General features: G+C 41.1%; 1 protein-coding gene across 1 annotated transcript; it reads left to right on the top strand.

Moving 5' to 3' along the window:
- Window positions 1–671: 671 nt before the first annotated feature.
- On the top strand, window positions 672–20833 carry TMEM26 (transmembrane protein 26). Its single transcript, XM_014940383.1, has 7 exons — window positions 672–1003; window positions 4194–4272; window positions 10392–10505; window positions 13132–13352; window positions 14386–14462; window positions 17066–17504; window positions 17560–20833. Exons 1-6 carry the CDS (start codon window positions 813–815, stop codon window positions 17479–17481), a joined length of 1098 nt encoding a protein of 365 aa, XP_014795869.1. The 5' UTR covers window positions 672–812; the 3' UTR covers window positions 17482–17504; window positions 17560–20833.
- Window positions 20834–21232: the final 399 nt, after the last annotated feature.

Below are 21232 nucleotides of genomic sequence, written 5' to 3'. Positions count from 1 at the left end.
GCCCCTATTAGCCTATTTGGTATCATTAGTGTTAGCCCAGATTTCATCCTGATTTCTAGAGTTTCTCTCTGAGGCTGCCTCTTAGTCCTGAAGTAGGGTGCATATTATTCAATACAGTAGTTTGAGTAAGTTTCAGTACTTGTTAGTGTTTCTAATTTCTGTTGCTTTTTAACCCTGTTACACACAGGAAGCACAATATTGAACTAAGTACACAGTTTCTGCTTTCTGTATTGCAGTGTTAAGTGAACAATTTCAAAAGCTTCTTAATATGAATTATATCTTTCAGGGGGAGGGAAGAGGAAAGAGGGTTTTGCAGTCTCAATAACACAGTGGAGCTTTTAGCAAAGAACATTCACATTAATAACACTTCTTACATTTTGCTTCTTTGCTAGAAATCTACAAGATGAGAGCAGCAAGTGAGGCCAGCAGGGAGATGGGAACTGGGTGAGATGGAAACCTCCCTGATGTTTAGTCCTTGAGCAGATACCAGAGTGGACAGAAAGAAACCCTTCACACCCCTGCCTTAGCTCGGTGAGAGCTGTACCGAGCACTGCAAACCTCTACAGCCAGCCAGAGTGAGCTTTTCTTTTTTTTTTTTCTTCCCTTTAAAAAGTTTTCAGGAAGTCTGGGGGAGGGGCAATGCTGTTTCTTTTTTGTTATAATGGGCCCCTTTGTGGAGATGGAAGAGGAGAAGAGATCTGCCTGCCTGTGGCGCGCACGCTTCCCAGTGATTCCCAGGGTAACTTCCCAGAGCTCCTAAAAAGCACTGGGCCCCTGCGGCGCGGGGAAAAGGGGAGGGGGACTGGTCCAGGATGGAGCTGATGGTGCTGCTCAATGCTCTGGTCACTCGCCTGCTCTTTGTGTTGCACTCTCTCATCGGGGTCTGGAGAGTAACCGCAGTGAAGAAAGAACCCAAGTACTGGCTGCTGGCACTGCTCAATCTTCTCCTGTGCCTGGAGACAGGGCTCACTCTCAAGTTTAAGCAAGGCAGAGGCTACAAATGGTGAGCATATCCCGCCGGCTCCGATGGAGCCCCTCTTGCTTCTTTGCATGTACTTTGCCGCAGATGCGAGGCTGCCTGGTAGCAGCGCTGTCCCGGCTTGGTCTCTGCCAAGCTGCCAAGGGATTTGCTTTTTCTCCACCTGGGAGGGGGGGGGGTGGGAAGCTGGTAAAAGCCCTGGCTAGTCCATTGCCAAATCCAGACGGCGTTCAGGAGGGTCATTGTTGCAGCAGACTACTTGGGAGCCACTCTCTGTACAGGTCTGTGTGTGTTTATCCATATTAACAGCTGAAAAATGTGGGAAATGTAGCTGCAGGCAAGAGGTACGTGGCTCTAAAGCTGCTGATCCAGTGGGCTGGGGAAGAAGGGGGCACACACTCCTTGTGTCGCTAAGCAACATGTCAGGGACAACACGCGTGAAGTGCAGAAGGGTGCTGGGGGTCCCACAAAAGCTATTCCATACAGATGCCCTGCATCTCTTGCCCCACCCTGACATGCCCTGGTTGGCACCTCCTTCCCTAGGACTGCATCCCCTGTCCCTGCTACTTGCAACAGCGCTAATGCCACGCTAGTGCATGAACCAAAACTCGGTGACAAATAAAAAATGAGCAGCAACCCCTCTCGCAATACAGCAAGAGTGGCTTAAATATTTGGATTTGAGAGGCTATTCCAGAGGGGAACTTTCATGCATGAAAGGCTGCCGGAGAAATAAACAAAAAAGTTAGTCATAGCAGAGTTTGCCCAAGCACATGGGTTTTTACATGCATCTGAAGAATTACTGCAGTCATCTACAGCTCATCAGCGCTCAGTCAGCCAAAAAAAATGCTCTGTAAAAAGGAAGTGGTCACATAACTAATTGTCAAGATTTTACTAGGACCTTTTATTTTTAAAAGCTCAAACTGCAGGCAGGCCCTGGGACAAATCCAGGACTAAAATAAACCCAGAAGTATGATCTTAAATTCCCGGCCATTGCAACCTGTGAAATTCATTATAAGAACAGAAGCAGTGTTGTGTGACAATTCACACAAGTGTTCCATGCTCTAAATCTGAATGGAATAAAAGCTGTGATAAAGTCTGGGACACAAGGAAATTTAACAGCAGCAGATAGAGCTCCAAATCCACAGTTGTAAGACAGAATCAGAGCAAGCAGACCTGATTCAGTGGGGAGAGGAGGCGGCAGCAGCAAAGACTTCATGAAGGAACACTTGCTATGGCAGCTTTTGGAAAATCCAAAGAAAAATAGATGCACAAAGCAGACGTATTTTAGATGAATGCATGTGCTAGATGGCTGGGCTAAATTTGGCTGGAGGGAAATTTTGAAAATGGACGTGGTCCAGCACTTTTAAGCAGCACAGTAAAGTATGTTTATAGGTAAGAACTGTCGACAAAAGGCCAGCATCTATTTGTATCAGATCAACTTTTTGTGCTGATGGAAAACACTCACATTCAGAACAAGCAGTATCATCTGTGTTCAGAGAAACAACTCCATAGACAATCACCAATCCAGTCTGTGCCACAGGACTCTCCCACTTCCAAAAGCCTCATATTCTCTCCAGTCCTTATTGATAGAAGACTTACCTATTACACCAGCACAAAAAACCAAGTGACACACATGGAGAAAAAGTATTATTGTGGGCCTGGCCACATAATATTTCCTCTAGATTTCTCTGACTGAAAGAAAGGCGGAGTAAGAGCCCCTGAAGTCTCCTGGCCTGATCTGGTACCATTAGCTCAGTTCTGCTAACCTGCCAGCTGGATGGGTTTTTCATGTGCTCAAGTCCTACAGGAAATACTGTGGAACATGTTAGTTCTCCATTCAAATGAGAGGTGTGTTCTCTCCCAAAATAACCAGGCTAAATCCCACAGAATCACTAACTTTTTTTTTTTTTAAAAAAAAGCAAACAACAAAAAAACCCACTGCCAAAACACACTATCACTCCCTCTCCCCCACAGAACAAATGAAAAACACAAGTCAGGACCATCTTATTTAGAGGGGATTGATTGAAACATTTCATAGCAGCTCAGCAATCCAGTCATTTTCCTGAGGAGCTGGGGTCTTGTTTTCCTCAATGCTTAGTCTCCAGTGGAAAAGTAATGATTACAAAAATAAAGGTACATTAAGGATAGTATTAAACAATAAATGCAACAACATCTGACCAAAACACTGCTGCAGTTACGTACTCACAAGCAATTTAAATTCACTACAGAATGCATCCATGAGAGGCCAGAAGGAATCAAGCAATTATCCCGAGTTGGACTCCACTGCTCTGTCCTGGGCCAGGACATGTGTGACGCAAAGGCTGCCGTGCACCTCGGCAGCATTGCAGCCATGCTTACTCCATACTACGGCAGAGCTAGATGGAACATTAGTGGCATCAGACACCTCATTCCTACTCCAAAAGGATAGGAATTGCCAAAAAGGTCACCCCAAATGAAAAACTGTCACGTGTTTAGTGAGAAAACATCAGCAACCCTCACAAGAATCAGTGCTTGCAGGAGGAATAATGAAACTTCTTTTGTACTTCTGAATAAACTCAGTTCAAAAAGCTGAAGATAATAAAGCTTCATCATCATAAGTTACATAGAAGACTGACAGGGAGAGAGAAGAACTAGAGAAAGAAATCCTAAAGAATTACACAGTTGCCAGCACAAATGGGGAAACAAGGCCAAGACTCATTTTCATAAACTGTTTTAGCCTGCACTGAAAGACCTCCTACTGAAGAAATGCTTGTTTTAGGCAAACTGATGCTATTTCTACCTTCCCTGTGTCAATGCATAGGATTCCGATCAACAGCCTTTTTCCCCAGCATCATTCAGTGAAATGACTCAATGTATTAATTCACCCTTCATGAAATCAGAAAGGGCATGTTAGCTAGAGGCTTTTTTCTTATTTTAAGTACAGAGACTGCTGAGATGGAAATAAAAACAGCAAAATGCCTTTGGTTAATTCTTAAAAAGATATTTTAAATGAACTTCCACATATGATCTTAGATGGATGTGCAAATAAACCTATGATTCATAATACTGACAGCATGAGGAATTCAGCAAGAATAGCAACTCTTATTTACAGTTACCCTATTTCTTGATATTCCATATGGTAGGAGGCACAAGATACTTTCAATATATAGATGATAGGATATGTGGTATTTATGATGCGATATAATATCAAGCTATCTTTTCTTTTCCTTCACAGGTTTTCACCAGCAATATTTTTATATCTGATTTGCACAGTACCATCACTATGGCTACTAGAAATTCATCATGGGACTCAGGTATTTATTAAGAGACAAAATGGACTAGTTTGAAATTGATGCATTATTTGATGGGTTGGATTTGGGCATACACACAGAAGTCTGCCAGGTCCTGTTCCAATTTTCTATTTTATATTGGTAGGTCTTCCCAATCCAGCTAGAGCTATGCTATGACTATCATGCATTTCCAAAATGTCAAAAAATGAACCCCGTTACTAGCTAAAAATGAGACCCTTTATTTGTATTTGGCTGGGGAACCAAGAACTATAAGTTTGAAAAGCAGCCTCTCACCCCCAGGTTACCAGCTTGCATCTTGCTCAGGATGATGAAATAATTTCATTGCTTTAGAGGCCTTTGTAAAATAAAGTATGAGTTTCACAGCACTTACAGGCAGGTATCACAACTCCAAGCAAGCCAAAATTGAGACAGGTATCAGTGAAAGGGGTCTTAAACTCAAATTACCTCTTGCTTGCTGCAACCTAGAAGCATAGTCACAGATAGCTGACACAGTAAATTGTCTGTCAGTGTTCACATCCTTTCTTTGTTTGTGCTGTATAGTAATCTGTGAGGGGAGTGCCTGGATTCCAACTCAGGACTAAAACACACAGTAACATTTTTAAAGGTAATTGTTCTTTTGACAGGTGGAGTCAGTTAGGGCCAGAACTGAGCCACTTAGCCCAGCAGCCCACGCTGAGTGAACCACCTCCCCATGCAGGTTGCCTTTAAGTCCCCATAGCGCTTCCATACAGTAAAAAAAGGGGGTTTTATCTGTCCCAACATTTGCACATGTGCAGTGTCTTAACATTCACAGCAGAAAAGGGCCCGATAGGAACAAGAGCAAAAACCAAGAGAAGAAAATACATAAATTAGACTAAGAAGACATAGTGCCTCATTTTCTCCTTTGAAACATTGTTAGAGCCCGCAGAAGCATAATCAAATATTCAAAATTGTGTTTACACTGAAAATGCCTGAGGCTTTTTCTAAATACAGCAGCAGGAATTTATTGTCTTCTTGTTTTGCCAAATCTCCTTAAACAGTCACAGACAGGTAATGTGGATATTGAGAACATTTGTCATAGTTAAATCTGGTCCAAGAAACAGGCTAATTTTGTAGTCAAAGGCAGCAGTTTATTTCCCAAAATGATGTTAGAACATGGCATACTTTGTTCTTATTGATATACTGCTACTGTGAATTAAAGAGGGAGTATATCAAGTTAACAGCTTACTTTATACCTGGAGAGATAGGATAGAGAGTTCTAGAAACACAATCTAATAGATTCAAAAACAATACCTCCAGAAGGGGAGCAGCCCTCCTAACAATTAATCTCAAACACAGCACCCAGACTAGTATTACTTCTCACACTAAAGTATTGCTGGGATTTTCCTTATAATAATGCAAACAGAATGGGTAATTATGCAGTTGCTAGATCCACACATTTAAAATATCCACCATGAAACCGCTTTGTGATCTTTAAGGCAGTAGAACTTTGATCTCATGTTGAATCTTTAAAAGGAAACATCAACTGCTTGTGTTGGTGCTGTTATTTAAGGCACGTGCTAATACGCAGTCTCTCCTTCCTCCAATTCTGCCTCTCTGTACTGCAAAACTGGACATGAGTAATACCATTCATATATCAATGGTGAAATACTGGCTGCATAGAAAATGCTGCTTTGCACTAAAGTATTTGTGGATGAAACACATGTTTGGCAGAGACTATAAAGTAAATTGAACTGTACTGAGAGAAAAAATTGCTGTCTGCAAAACACAGAGGCAAGAACATTAAAACCATTTAATCCATTAAAAAAAACAACACCATTCTGTCCTCATAATGCATAAGATCTCCGATAAACAAATATCTGTTACCTTTTTTAAATGCCTGGTGCTACAGAAAGTGGTAACTCGCCACCTTCTGCAGGGCTTACCTGACTACCAGTGCTGTAGATGACATAGGCTTCCCAGTCAGTAATAAGATAGATAATTGGTAAACCTTGTAATTTTTTTTAACCACCATAATTTGAACAATTGTACTGCCTATTCCCTCAGCCTTATTCCGAGGTGGGATTCTCTTACCAGCTAAAATTCTAGCGTATCACTTTTAAGAAAAGTGATCTTAGATCTTTCACCATTTCTCCCCTCTCATATCCAGCATCTTCCTAAACATGGAAAACAGCTTCAGCAATGCTTTCTCCCTGTTTTACATATCGCCTTTCCTGAATGAGCAGAATGAAGCAGTCATGGCTACTTTGAATTTGTGACATCACACGCATTGCTATAACGATGGGAACACTATTTCCAGCAAGAAAGGTTGGAATGGCAGAGAGCAAGCAAAGTACCTGTTGCTTGGCTCCAGGGAAGGACCAGCCTCTTCCACCACCTTCCACCACTCAGGCTGCCATGTGCATTAAGAGGCTTAAGGGTACCCTGCCCTGGTATTCAACTGTCAGTTTTACCAACTCATTGCTGGACCAACTGCAAGTTTTAGCTAACCTCGTTTTTATTTGAGAATAATGGATTGTGAATAACACGCAGAGAGAAAATGGCTCAATTAGTTGAGTGTTTCAGGAGTTCCCCATGGCCTGACAGTGAGCTCTCTGCAGGCCACGCAATAGGACACCACCATGTCATGCAACACACTTTCAGTTTTGATTAGATGTTTTATAAATCAGATGAATCTAAGCTTCATCTCAGAAGAAACAAAGGAAGTAAACCAAGCTAGAAGTTGGGCCAGATGTATACAGTTTCTTCCTGCTTTATTTTTCCACAGTAAAAAAACATTTTTGTTTAGCTATGTGCACAGTCTTGAGATACCTAGGAGTAACTGGGCTCTAGCAGTAAAGAGGTAAACCACATTTATCAACTGCCTGTGAAACTTAGTATTCACTTTTTCCTTGTCACATTCCCATTAAGTCACTGCACATACATAATTGGCTAAGCAAATATGCCTGGCACCAACAGTCCTATTTACATGCATATACATGATGAAAATAAAGGCTCTTCTCCAAACTTTCAAGTGAATCACCACCACAATCACCACTTAATAAATATTCAGAGAGAAATAAACCAAAACAAGATATGAACATGCTTAAATTAAAAATCAGTTTACTTAAAATGACTGGCATTGCAGATGCAGTTTTCCATTTCCTGCCTGTGTGCAGTTGAGAAGAGATACAGACCCAGCCCCGAGGAGATCCATCCAGTCAGGTTCATGGAGCCTTACACTGAAATAGCAACTACTCCTACTAACAGGGGGTTACAAAAATTACGTAAGGAACCTACAAGAGACATTCATGAAGTGAATGATTTTTTTCAAAGAAGTATTCTGTGTACCTTTGTGCCACTATGGACAAAAAAAAAATTAAAAATAGAAAAAAGCATGCCCCCTTGCAAGCCACGTGGAAGCTGTGGCGTGCTCTCCTCCATGTCTGCTGGCTCCCTAACCTAGTGTGCAGGTTATGCAGAGCAGCTGCTGTGGAGCCATGAGAGCCACCTCCTCGGTATTGCTGCCCTGGGGAAAGCCACAGCATCTGCTGAGAGGCACCTTCCTACCTCCCATTTCACTCCTGTCCTTCATCCAGATTTACTTGCTGGGAGTTCTTAGTGCTTTGGAAGGGAGTTCCACTGTCCTTACACATACAGCAAATGCAGCAGGCTGCCCTACATGGGTTCTGCCTCAAATTTGGCAAATTCCTCTCTGAGCAACAGGGTTTTCAAAAGCAAACAAGAAATTTCCAAACTCTGATGTAAAGTTTGATGCAAGTTCACGGCTGTCTTACCCCTGCGAGACCAGGCAAGGAGCCCGAGGAGCGGGCTTAAATGCAGCTTTAATGGCAAACCAAAACATCTCAAGATGCATTAGCCTTTCTCCTCAGCACAAACTAATAATCCCTTTACCCTACCCAGGCTACTGTTGCAAGTTAGATACTCCTTAATATTCGGGGGGGGCTGCCCCTGTTCTGCAATATTTTTAGCTGATGGTCTCTTCAACCAACTGTGTCACACTGCCTGTAGGGGCTAGTAAGAAGGGCTGACTTTGACCTTGGGGGCTGGGCTCCATTGGTTTCAGACTTTTTCTACAACCAGATAAAAATGCTTCTAACTAGTGCTCTGGAATTTCATTCCTGCAACATCCCCTAAACAAGCTGTTCTCTCTCTCTTTTGGTTGAAGGACTAACCCAGGGAGATTAGTCCCACAAGGCTACAGCTGGGCAGAATACCAGCCCTTCCGTCTCACTGTCTCCATGGCTAGAACTTTAGACTTCCCTCCTCCAAATGGAAATATCATCTTCCCCACATCTGTGTGTCAATCTTTCAATGCTGTCACACCCACAGTCCAAATAAGGCAAGCAGGCAATTTAAGAGCCTTTACCACCAATTATAAAAGCAACAAGTACTGCCTTTTTTTCCCCAGATTTTTCAGTCCATGGGAAGTTGTTCTGTTTATCTACTACAAGGTCAAGCAAGAGACAGCATTTACTCAGACACTGAGCAACACTGATGAGCAACATTTACTTGGCCTCTGATAGAATGGAATCTGAAATTTGCTAGAATGTGACATTTGCTGGAAAGTGTTCCCTTTATATTGGCAGGCATTACCTTGAACACAGCTACTCAGTATGCACCAGAACACATTCCAATTGTTGCAAAAAAATTGCTCCCCAAGAAATAAAGTGGTGGGGGGCCCAGTGAAGAAATGCAAATCATCTCTGGCACAAATAGGACAGGATAAGTGTCTTTAACAACAGCATGGTTTGATTTTCTAATTATCCCTTTTTTATCACAATGAAGAGGGATGTTAAGGGGTTGTTATGAAGAAGGCAGAAGAGCAGCACAGTGCTGCAGACCTCAGGCAAGACACAGTCCCACCGCTGGTTTTCCTGCAGTTGAAGTCACAGCGTGTTTTAGCCAACATTCAATTTCACAGAACACTGGATTCTTGGGTGAAGTGAAAATACCTGGTTTTCTACTCTGCAGGAGTAGGCAACAACACAGGCCTGTTCTTCTTAATTATTCCTGAATCTTACCTCTCACATTATGAATTTTGTTGCAGAATAAGGCACAGCTCGGGGAAGCAAGGGCAGGAGGGACAGAGAATACAACCCTAACATCCTACCCTAACTCTTCATTTCAGCCTTGAGGGAAGTCATACAGAAGAACAAAACAATGGCATTTGTTAGAGAACTTTTTCTGGATAGTAGAGATGAGGAGCAGATAATTTGAGAAAAAGTTTGAATATAGGGACTGACCATGACCAATTTTACTGCTTTAATGAAAATACCTGGTTTTCTACTCTGCAGGAGTAGGCAACAACACAGGCCTGTTCTTCTTAATTATTCCTGAATCTTACCTCTCACATTATGAATTTTGTTGCAGAATAAGGCACAGCTCGGGGAAGCAAGGGCAGGAGGGACAGAGAATACAACCCTAACATCCTACCCTAACTCTTCATTTCAGCCTTGAGGGAAGTCATACAGAAGAACAAAACAATGGCATTTGTTAGAGAACTTTTTCTGGATAGTAGAGATGAGGAGCAGATAATTTGAGAAAAAGTTTGAATATAGGGACTGACCATGACCAATTTTACTGCTTTAACTAGAGAAAGACTATGTAGGAAATGCAGTAACCTGTTCAGGAGAGCTGCAGGCAGATCAGTTTCAAAGAGTGTGGTCTTAACAGCAGGAAAGTGTCAAATGCCCCATCAGCCTTTGAATTTACATCCTCTTCTACATTACAATCCTACTAAGGGACCTACCAACACATCACCCCTCCCCTCATGAGAGGAATTTCCACCTTCTGAACAAGAGGGGAATTTCATTCAGAGTGAGCATGTACCTTTGTAACCATCAACTGACTTTCACATCATCTAGTCCAACCCCCTTGCCAGAGCAGGTTCACTTAGAGCAGGTTACACAGGAACTTGTCCAGGTGGGTTTTGAATGTCTCCAGAGAAAGACATTCCACTTTACTTTGCCACCCTCAAAGTAAAGAAGTTCGACCTCATGTTTAGATGGAACTTCTTATGTACAAGTTTGTGCCCATTTCCTCTTGTCCTGTCACTGGGCACCACTGAAAAAAGACTGGCCCCTTCCTCTTGACACCTACCCTTTAAATATTTATAGGTGTGATGTTTTTGTTCACAACAGTACTGTGGTAATGAGCCCGGAGCAGTTCAGGTGAATGTCAGCAACCAAGACTTCAATCAATCCAGAGACAGCAGTCATGGAAGCGAGGGAATAGATCACCACATCATTCAGACGGTGGGACACCTTTTCCTATTTGTAGCAGAAATCTTACAATATCAGAGCAATTAGAGAGGACTGTTTGTCTATTTGGGCAAACCCCTCATATAGTAATTAAAACTTAAAATAACAAACAAAAAAATAATTTCAGAAAACCATATTGTGAAAGTGGCCAACAGCATGCTGCTTATGGCAGGAAAAGTCTGTGTGAAGAGGAGACCCTCTAACTATTCTCCTCCAAATCTCAGTAACTGAATTTAGAAAGTGTCTGCGTGATGGTTCTGCAAAGGATAATGCTCAGCTGAAAAACAAGAACAGGATGAGTAGTAGACAGAGAAAGACTTGCTATTCATTACCTGAAATTTGTATTAACATGCCATTTCAAAATTCTGCCTGCCACCGGGCAGAATACCAGCCCTTCCGTCTCACTGTCTCCATGGCTAGAACTTTAGACTTCCCTCCTCCAAATGGAAATATCATCTTCCCCACATCTGTGTGTCAATCTTTCAATGCTGTCACACCCACAGTCCAAATAAGGCAAGCAGGCAATTTAAGAGCCTTTACCACCAATTATAAAAGCAACAAGTACTGCCTTTTTTTCCCCAGATTTTTCAGTCCATGGGAAGTTGTTCTGTTTATCTACTACAAGGTCAAGCAAGAGACAGCATTTACTCAGACACTGAGCAACACTGATGAGCAACATTTACTTGGCCTCTGATAGAATGGAATCTGAAATTTGCTAGAATGTGACATTTGCTGGAAAGTGTTCCCTTTATATTGGCAGGCATTACCTTGAACACAGCTACTCAGTATGCACCAGAACACATTCCAATTGTTGCAAAAAAATTGCTCCCCAAGAAATAAAGTGGTGGGGGGCCCAGTGAAGAAATGCAAATCATCTCTGGCACAAATAGGACAGGATAAGTGTCTTTAACAACAGCATGGTTTGATTTTCTAATTATCCCTTTTTTATCACAATGAAGAGGGATGTTAAGGGGTTGTTATGAAGAAGGCAGAAGAGCAGCACAGTGCTGCAGACCTCAGGCAAGACACAGTCCCACCGCTGGTTTTCCTGCAGTTGAAGTCACAGCGTGTTTTAGCCAACATTCAATTTCACAGAACACTGGATTCTTGGGTAAAAATACCTGGTTTTCTACTCTGCAGGAGTAGGCAACAACATAGGCCTGTTCTTCTTAATTATTCCTGAATCTTACCTCTCACATTATGAATTTTGTTGCAGAATAAGGCACAGCTCGGGGAAGCAAGGGCAGGAGGGACAGAGAATACAACCCTAACATCCTACCCTAACTCTTCATTTCAGCCTTGAGGGAAGTCATACAGAAGAACAAAACAATGGCATTTGTTAGAGAACTTTTTCTGGATAGTAGAGATGAGGAGCAGATAATTTGAGAAAAAGTTTGAATATAGGGACTGACCATGACCAATTTTTACTTTATTTTACTGCTTTAGCTAGAGAAAGACTATGTAGGAAATGCAGTAACCTGTTCAGGAGAGCTGCAGGCAGATCAGTTTCAAAGAGTGTGGTCTTAACAGCAGGAAAGTGTCAAATGCCCCATCAGCCTTTGAATTTACATCCTCTTCTACATTACAATCCTACTAAGGGACCTACCAACACATCACCCCTCCCCTCATGAGAGGAATTTCCACCTTCTGAACAAGAGGGGAATTTCATTCAGAGTGAGCATGTACCTTTGTAACCATCAACTGACTTTCACATCATCTAGTCCAACCCCCTTGCCAGAGCAGGTTCACTTAGAGCAGGTTACACAGGAACTTGTCCAGGTGGGTTTTGAATGTCTCCAGAGAAAGACACTCCACTTTACTTTGCCACCCTCAAAGTAAAGAAGTTCGACCTCATGTTTAGATGGAACTTCTTATGTACAAGTTTGTGCCCATTTCCTCTTGTCCTGTCACTGGGCACCACTGAAAAAAGACTGGCCCCTTCCTCTTGACACCTACCCTTTAAATATTTATAGGTGTGATGTTTTTGTTCACAACAGTACTGTGGTAATGAGCCCGGAGCAGTTCAGGTGAATGTCAGCAACCAAGACTTCAATCAATCCAGAGACAGCAGTCATGGAAGCGAGGGAATAGATCACCACATCATTCAGACGGTGGGACACCTTTTCCTATTTGTAGCAGAAATCTTACAATATCAGAGCAATTAGAGAGGACTGTTTGTCTATTTGGGCAAACCCCTCATATAGTAATTAAAACTTAAAATAACAAACAAAAAAATAATTTCAGAAAACCATATTGTGAAAGTGGCCAACAGCATGCTGCTTATGGCAGGAAAAGTCTGTGTGAAGAGGAGACCCTCTAACTATTCTCCTCCAAATCTCAGTAACTGAATTTAGAAAGTGTCTGCGTGATGGTTCTGCAAAGGATAATGCTCAGCTGAAAAACAAGAACAGGATGAGTAGTAGACAGAGAAAGACTTGCTATTCATTACCTGAAATTTGTATTAACATGCCATTTCAAAATTCTGCCTGCCACATAGAAATTATTTGCTCTAATAGAATGTGAAGGAGAACAAAAGCAGGCTGAAGGATGAATACATCTCTGAAGGTACCCATAATGTCAGTCTCCTGAAGTTACAGTAGATTATTGTTGTCTTAAACAGGCTAAAGTCTTTGTGAATCAGCTCTCCACAATCTGTGAGACTGTATGGACACTGGCCCTCCATCAGACTTTTCTACTGCTACTAGTAGTTGGGAGATGGCTTCTTCCCATTGGAGTTGAAATCACCCGGGATCAATTGTCTCAGCTGCTTCTCATGTTTGTGGGAACAGCAGCAGATATACTTGAATTTGCTAGTGAAACCTTGGACATCGAAGATGTTCGGTAAGGACTATTTGCTGACATAAATAATTTCCATAGTGCAAGATACTTGTTTTGTTTAAAGATTTCTTTGTGCAATCTGTAGTGTTCAGACTAGAAGAACTGTGTTTCCCACAGATAACAAAAGGCTACGTTCAAGGGCTCTGTTTTCCTACTCTTACTTTTCTTTCTTTAGAAGACCTAACAGTCCTGTGAGCTTTGTTAGGGATTACTTCTCTGTTGCCAGCAGAGCAGTGTATTGCATCCGTCACACCAAAAGGGTACAAAGAGCCAAACAACTAGCATAACTGCTACGCAGCCTCAGTTCTTTCAGCTATAGGAGCTGAAACACTGGATACACAGTAAGCCTCTTTCAGGTTAATGAATTAGTTTAGACTAGCAAGGAAGCAACTAGAGATTGCTTTAGTGATTCATTAGCCAAGTTGCTCCTTTGGTTATCTCGTATGTACTTTCTTCATGATAGAATGACAAAGTGTTCAAAGATAAGAAGAAAGGGAATGGTATGGTCTGGTGTGAATTTTCAGGGTTGGGATCTCTCCCAGGGAAAACATGACCATCTCCCCCTCACAGTACCGAGGGATGAGCTGTGAACATCTATCATAAAGAAAAGGAATCACAGAAGAGGTTCATCCTCTCTTAGACACATTACTTTTATGTTTTTAAATGTCAAAGAAAAACTTCTGCAGCAGGAAAAGAGGTCCTTCCCACTTGGCAGAGAAGCTGCAGGCTTGCAAGGAATGTGTAATCACTACAAGAGTAAAGAATCTCCTCTTTGAACCACAGAGTCTATTTCCATATGCTTATCATTATAACATTATCATCAGATGTTTAGTATAATTCCACACCTAGAACATGTGACCAGAACAGCAAAAATTCTATACCAAAAGGTGCCTCTGTTTTCCTTAGTTTTACATCTCAAGAGCATGCCTTAATCACTGTTTCACTCAATTACCCTTAAAGTTACATTCCAAATACTACAGGAAACATTTTTGTTATCCCCATCTTCACTGTTACCCTTTTTTTCCCCCTCCCATAGGAAGAATTATGCTCTCATAAATGCAATTCTTGCTGTATGGACCTGGAGTATGCTACAGTTTCCACTTGATCTTGCAGGTTAGTACTTGCACATAGATAAGAAAGGAGAACAAATTCTTTAAGTTTTTGCTGGCATGTCTTGCAGCTGTGCACAGCTACAGGCTATACCAAGGGCTCCTGACGGAGAGCAGTTCATATGATAATGATGGGTTTTGAATAAAGTCCATTGTGGTTTCTTTTGCGGAAACAGCTTGTTTCTGGTTAACCTCTGATCTCCCTGATAAAACTCTCTACTTCCAGAAAAAACTAGATTTGCAATATTGTATTGGAGCATTTGCTGTTGCCTGTTACTGCCTTAAACTTCACTATACAAGCTCTCAAGTTAGCTCTGGTCTTGGATTATATTACGGCTCCAGTCTGGGTAGGTTACACTATGGAGAGATAGGCTACAGTTAACCACAGAGGATGGCACAGCCAAGAGCACAGCAGCAGTTACCACAGGAGATATTACCTATTCACAGGGAACCCGAAGGACCATATCATCTTGGGACTCTGCACCCTTAGCTTAAACTAGAAGGCCCAACATTCAGTCAGCTCAGGCCAGTGTTAGTCCCTTGGCAGAAAGTGTTTCTCCATGTTCTAGACAGAATAAGAGGGAACGGCTTCAAGCTCCAACAGGGTAGATTTAGACTGAACATTAGGAAGGAATTCTTCACAGAAAGAGTGGTCGGGCATTGGAATAGGCTGCCCAGGGAGGGGGTTGATTCACCATCCCTGGATGTGTTTAAGGGATGTTTAGATGCGGTACTGAGGGATATGGTGTAGGGGAGGACTTTGTAGAGTAGGGTAGATGGTTGGACTTGATGATCCCAAGGGTCTCTTCCAACCTGAATGATTCTATGATTCTATGTCCAAGAAGAATAGTGAAAGCCACCTCAATTATCATCTGTAGCCACCTCAATTATCATCTGTTCCTACCATTTCAGCCTCCAATCACTACCAGTTTGCAACTCAACTATACCAGTCCAGAGACAGGTTAACCCCACTAGCACCTTATATAAAATTGATGACTAGGTTGACACACTGATTTAAATAATAAATGAATAAAATAATGAATAATTATTCCAGGAATTTTTCATTAGCCTTTTCTCCAGTGTTGAAAACAAAATCTAGTGCTGTCCATGAAGTTATTAAAATATTTCAGCATTCCAGCTTGGCAGCTCACCTCCTGAAAAAACTGATGCCACCATATTTCAGATTTATCACAGCTAAAATTCTTGTTACTGGTAAAATACATTCTGTTAAAGAATGTATTTAAACTCAGGTTTAAAAAACAAACAAACAAAACAACCCCAAATCACCCATACACATCACCACTTCCCAAATAAATTAATGCTGTGATTGTTTAAGCAGTTTGAATTTAAGTGACATAACCTGTGGATATTGCTTTTCTGCTTATTTAATTACATTTACCAGTTAAAAATTAAGTTATTGAACACACATTGCACTGAAATCTACCATGGGTACAGTTTATTTTAGGTAGTTCTATACAGTTGCACGGATAGTACTTTTTATTCAAGCATCAGTATGTTTACTCGCACATCAAACATGACATAAAATAGAAATTTATAGGCACTTATTATTGGACTACAGCAGCGCAATCAGAACTATTAAGCAGCAATGGCACAAAAACATTAAAAAATTAGCTGCTGCTGAAGCTCTGCCTAATGGATTCAGCAAATGTCTAAATTCTACAACTCATTTTCCACTCGAATCTTTCCCCCTGTAACATTTACTCAAACAACAGAATTCTTTTGGTAAGCTGGAACGTTTGGAGGTTGTTACTGCATCACAAGTAGCTGTGTTTTTTAAACGAATAAAATCCCACTGCCTGAGAGACAGGTTAGTTAAGCTACACACATTTTCATAAGAGACAGTCATATCTACCCCACACAAACTCTTCCGATGATCCTTCTTTAGACACCATGCCACAAAGAGCATTCCAGCCCACCACCCCCACCACCACTTTCATAGCCAAGGGGCACACATCAATGCAAGATCCAACATTTGTGTGTAATTTCATAGCCAGGTGGCTAAGTGTGAGTAACTGTGGCTCTACTCTTACATAGCAAGCAGTGGCCACAGATTCTTCCTATCCATAATGCTCAATATTGCCCTGCAATGACATGAGTTATTCTTACACATGAAAAAGACAGTGGCTTTCTGGTGAATCTTTTAAAACCCAGGTCTTGCAAAGGCTGGAACAAAGTGAAGGGCTACAGCTCAGGCTGTTCCCATTCAGCAAAGTAAGTTTTTCTTATCTTAAAGATACATACTAGCCTAGCATGTTGATTTACCAGAAAAGCATCTGGGGAAGTTGTTACAGACAGATTAGGTGATCTACTTCTGCTTCTTGTTTTAGAAGTGTATAAATACTAATAGCTTTGTGGGAAAGAAAAGGGGAAGTGGGTTTTGGTCCTTTTTGGTGGACCACAGTAAGCTTAACATGAGCTTACTGTGTTTTGCTGAAACAGAACCCAGAAAGGAGATATGCTTTATGTTGAATTGTTCAAAGTTTAATTCATTTCTAATCCAGGGTATCCTGGCTCGTAACTTCCCTTTAGGCCAGTCCTGGCTCAATTTTAGAGTGTTGTTTTAACATAAATGTGTTTTATTTCCAGTACAGCATATTGGCTGCAAACCAACAGCATCAACTAGACGGATCCCCAGCCTTCTGCTGTGCAGGTACAGCGCAGAACTGTGGAACATCGGGGTCAGCCTTTTCATACAGGACGGTCCCTTCTTCATTGTGCGTTCAATCCTGATGGGACACTTCAGAATATTCAATCAGATGTTGGTGTTTTTTACAGCTAAGAATATCTTAGTTGTGACTCTACAATTGTATCGTTTGGCAGTGATAACATTAGACTTTCGTGCTACCATTCTGCAGAAAAGCAGGAAAGGAGAAGTTGGCTGTTGCCCATGCGAGCCTTATGAAGCTAGTACTCATGCTACCACTGACCAAGATAACGAAATGAAAGAGTTTGTTGCTTTTCCTCCAAAAGAGGAATCCCAAGCTCCATCAGAAAATCAGTGAGCACAGTTACTGACTTGAAAGAGGTTGCATTTCCTCCCAAGCTCCATCAGAAAATCAGTGAGCACTGACTTGAAAGAGGTTGCATTTCTCACAGCTTCTTCAGAAGGGCTTCCCCTATTTCTATGATCAAACACACCTTGAGCGACCGCCTAAGTCATCTCTTCCACCAAGAGATTAATAATTTCTTCTAAATTGTAGAGGAAATTTCTGAAGCAGAGTCATAGAAATGGGACTGTTTTCTATCCATTTGTATGCTGGGTTTTGACTAGTTCTTTATTATATTATCCACAGGGATTTTGTAGCCATAGTTTGTAGTAGCAAGAAAAATTCGGCACACTGACAAAATTGGTTATTACCTTTGGTGGCACTGTGCTAACTTATGTACTCGCATGTATTCAAATAGAAGGACAAGCCTGTCCATTATGGGAAGTACAAAAGCACATAGCTCAACTACAGCCCAGCTTCAATGGTCAGGCCATAACTAGAGTGTGATGAACAATAGATCCACCGTGCATGGAAGCAACTTCAGCAGCAACAACTGCGCAGACATGGAATTGAAGGAGGGATGACAGATTTCTACTGTTACTGTGACATCGAAACATTGTTCATTCAAGAAATTTAAGAAAATCTTATTCAAACGTTACCTCATCCTTGGCTGGATTCAGTTAAAAACTGTGCAACACCATGAAACGGCATAAACAAAACTGTCTCTTAGGACCTGATTGGTCTGAATAACCTAAGCCTTACAAGAAAAAAAAAAAAACACCACCACACACCAGCTTTCATTGTGCTTGCAGTTGAGAAGTTTTAAAAATGTTTTCGTTTTATATGATCTTTAAGAATAGCCTGAGTCAGGCAGACTATCTAACTAGAAAGAAAATGGCACCACTTGAGTTTGACAAGATCTAGACAAAAGGATTCCAGCTTGTGCTCCACATTTTATAAAGCACCACAAGGTCCCATAAAATAACTTGAGAGATTGTCTAATCTGTTGAGTGTCAAGATCCTTTTTTAAGAAATGGCTAATAACTATTCATTTAATACTTTGTCATTTGGAGTGAACAACATAGGGCTTGAATAATTTCTTCTAAGAACACACTTTATATCAGTACAAGACCATTGACTTTGCTGTGCTTAGCTTATGGAAGCTGAAGGTAAGACAAGCAATTTTTGGAAGTCTGCCTAAAAATTATATTCCAACAGGAAGTGGCAGATGCTTTTACAAATTTCTGTATCTATTCTGAAAGAGTGCAGAAAAGTATAAGTAGTCTAGCAAATATAAAGTGAGCTAATTAAGGTAACTTCCCTTATTAAAAATCCTTAATTAAACCTTATTTTCTGAAGCCTCCACTATCTAAAGACAGAATGTGGTCTGTGGAATGAATAAAAGTGTTTCTGTCACCACTGCAGGAGTCATATGCTTATTTATCCATAGCCTGATAAGCAATGACATGTTTAGTCTTTGAAAAATTAACCTATTTAAAAAAATCAACCCCCTAAACATGTGAACCTGTGCTTATATTTGTGAGCTGTTACTCTTCTAGGCAGGATCAGGCCCTTCCATTATGAAAGGAGAAAACACACAGCCATAGAGAAGGAAGAAAGTCTCCTATGCTTCATAGCCCTTTCTAACATTTATACATTAACAATAATGTGCAACACCTCCTGCTTTTATTATTTTGGGCATTTTTCCAGCAGAAATTAAAAAGAAGCCAATCACCATTCACCACGGTGTTGTGAAATAGACATATGGAGGCTGGAATGCAACTTCATTTGGGATTTTAATTCAAGTCTAGAAGCAAAAAAGCTATAGTGCTGCTGCTGACCAGCTGTGCTGTCTAAAACCCTTCACACTAGGATGAATTTAGAATCAGTTGGTAGAACTGCAACACATCTCTTCCCTATTGATGCAAGCCAGGACTACTCACATTCATTTTGAGTTTACCACTTGCTGATATAGTAATTATCCTGTTTAAAGGTTCCTTGCTAATTAATTTGGAGTGTACTGAGCTTGCTAGAACATCATTCTAAATTCATCAGCACAAAAATTGCAGGACGTACTTTTTAAAACTTGCTGTCTATTTAAAGGGCTTAGTTCAGCAACAAACTGCCTGTGAGGCTCAGCCTGCAGCAAATGCAAGATCCCCTGGGGCCAGCAATACAGAGACTAGTTACAGCAGGAATATTTTACAGAGAACTATATTTCCTGGTCTTCAGGTTGTTCCATTTTAAACAGCAGTAAAGCTTCTCACAGTAAATCTGATTAGAAGAACTCACTCCAATGTTAGGTTTTTACTAGATCCTATCCTAGATCCCATCCTTATTCACTCACAGACAAAATAAATTAGATCCTCCCTCATGCTAATGATAGACTAGATCTGGACTTCCCCTTTCCTCTTTGCTATTGGGGGTGACAACAAACAGATTGCTTAAAAACAAAAGAAAACCCAAAGAGACAAACAAAGCACTTAAAGGGTGAGTAGTCTAACTCCCCACCTGTGCGCAGAAGGAAATCACATATGCCAGGTAGCAGCAGGAATGATGTGCAGTTCCTTCTACTTCATTGAGAAGCCTGGAAAAGTGAGTTAAGAAGTCTAGTAGCTTGTCTGTTTGGTCACAGTGGCAAACCCCAGTTGCAACCCCTCCTCACCTTCCTCTTCCAAGTTTTTTTGGAAAGGGAAGACACCATCATTGTTTTCCAGCAGGCTGTTTGTGTCGGCTGCATCAGCAGCTGGGTGTGGGGAGCCATTGTGTCATCCTGCAGCTTTCCAGAGCTTGCACTAGGCAAGTGGCAGTATGCATTTTCTTGAAAATCTGCCAGCATCTGTGGTGTATCTAAAGAACAACTGATGTCATGCTAGCTACTCAGGAAGAGCTGCAATAAACTTTCAGACAGGGAAAATTCAAGCATTCAAAATGGAAAGATTTCAGAACATTTATCTTAACCATTATTTACTTGAGTCAGAAGAATTACGTTACTAAATCTCTTCTGCAAATAGATATTTAGCCATCTATCGTTATTTATTCTGGTTGTTCCTGCCTTGTCTTTTTAGATTATTCCATATTAAACCTCCCTAAAATGTTTTACCACTTGTTTTTTTTTTCCTGAGCTAAAACGTATTCCTCCTTTCCTTTGGACATTGGCTCAAATAAGATCATAGCCCTAAGCCTGAAAAACACCCCAACCAACAAACATGATTTTATTGCGTTTCTGTTGGTATTTGTACTGTACTATGTTCTCTGGGACCATGTGGAAATGGAAGAAAATGTGCAATTACTTTTAAAAAATTCCAACTGTATTTTGCAAATAAAAGGCAGTTACCTCAGGCATAGCTGCCAATTTATTATGTGAGAGCTGACTGTTATATGTTCCCATTAATTACATCTTCCACATGCTGCTTTTCCTTTCCATCCTTCATAACTTAATTACTTAGGCCAGATTCTGACTGCAACCATTGCTTTGAAAACCCAGAGCAACTGCAGTAAATTCTACCTGATTCTGGATAGGCTCTTAGTTATTCAGAACCTTTGCCTCCAAATATGCAAGTCACAGTGTAATCCCAGAGAGGATATGTTTCATATCGGCATGCAGGACACATTTTACAGATGCACACAAATACATATATGCATTTAGATACCCATTCACACCTGGCAATCCCTAATGTATATAGCTTTTATTTCTGTGTGCGAGACTGCTGATGAATCTCTGCAGATGTCTGTTAAACATTTACAGAAATACCTGAACATTACA

Source organism: Calidris pugnax, unplaced genomic scaffold (assembly GCF_001431845.1).
Source record: "Calidris pugnax isolate Ruff unplaced genomic scaffold, ASM143184v1 scaffold39, whole genome shotgun sequence".
Taxonomy (NCBI): domain Eukaryota; kingdom Metazoa; phylum Chordata; class Aves; order Charadriiformes; family Scolopacidae; genus Calidris; species Calidris pugnax.
This window is presented reverse-complemented; position numbering and strand designations above follow the sequence as displayed.

What these genes read in the sequence shown, in the direction of transcription:
- TMEM26 (XM_014940383.1), top strand. Translation starts at nt 813, where the DNA reads ATGGAGCTGATGGTGCTGCTCAATGCTCTGGTCACTCGCCTGCTCTTT. An exon ending in CAAGGCAGAGGCTACAAATG is followed by an intron (nt 1,004 to 4,193) that starts GTGAGCATATCC and finishes TTTCCTTCACAG; the next exon opens with GTTTTCACCAGCAATATTTT. An exon ending in TTGGACATCGAAGATGTTCG is followed by an intron (nt 13,353 to 14,385) that starts GTAAGGACTATT and finishes CCCCTCCCATAG; the next exon opens with GAAGAATTATGCTCTCATAA.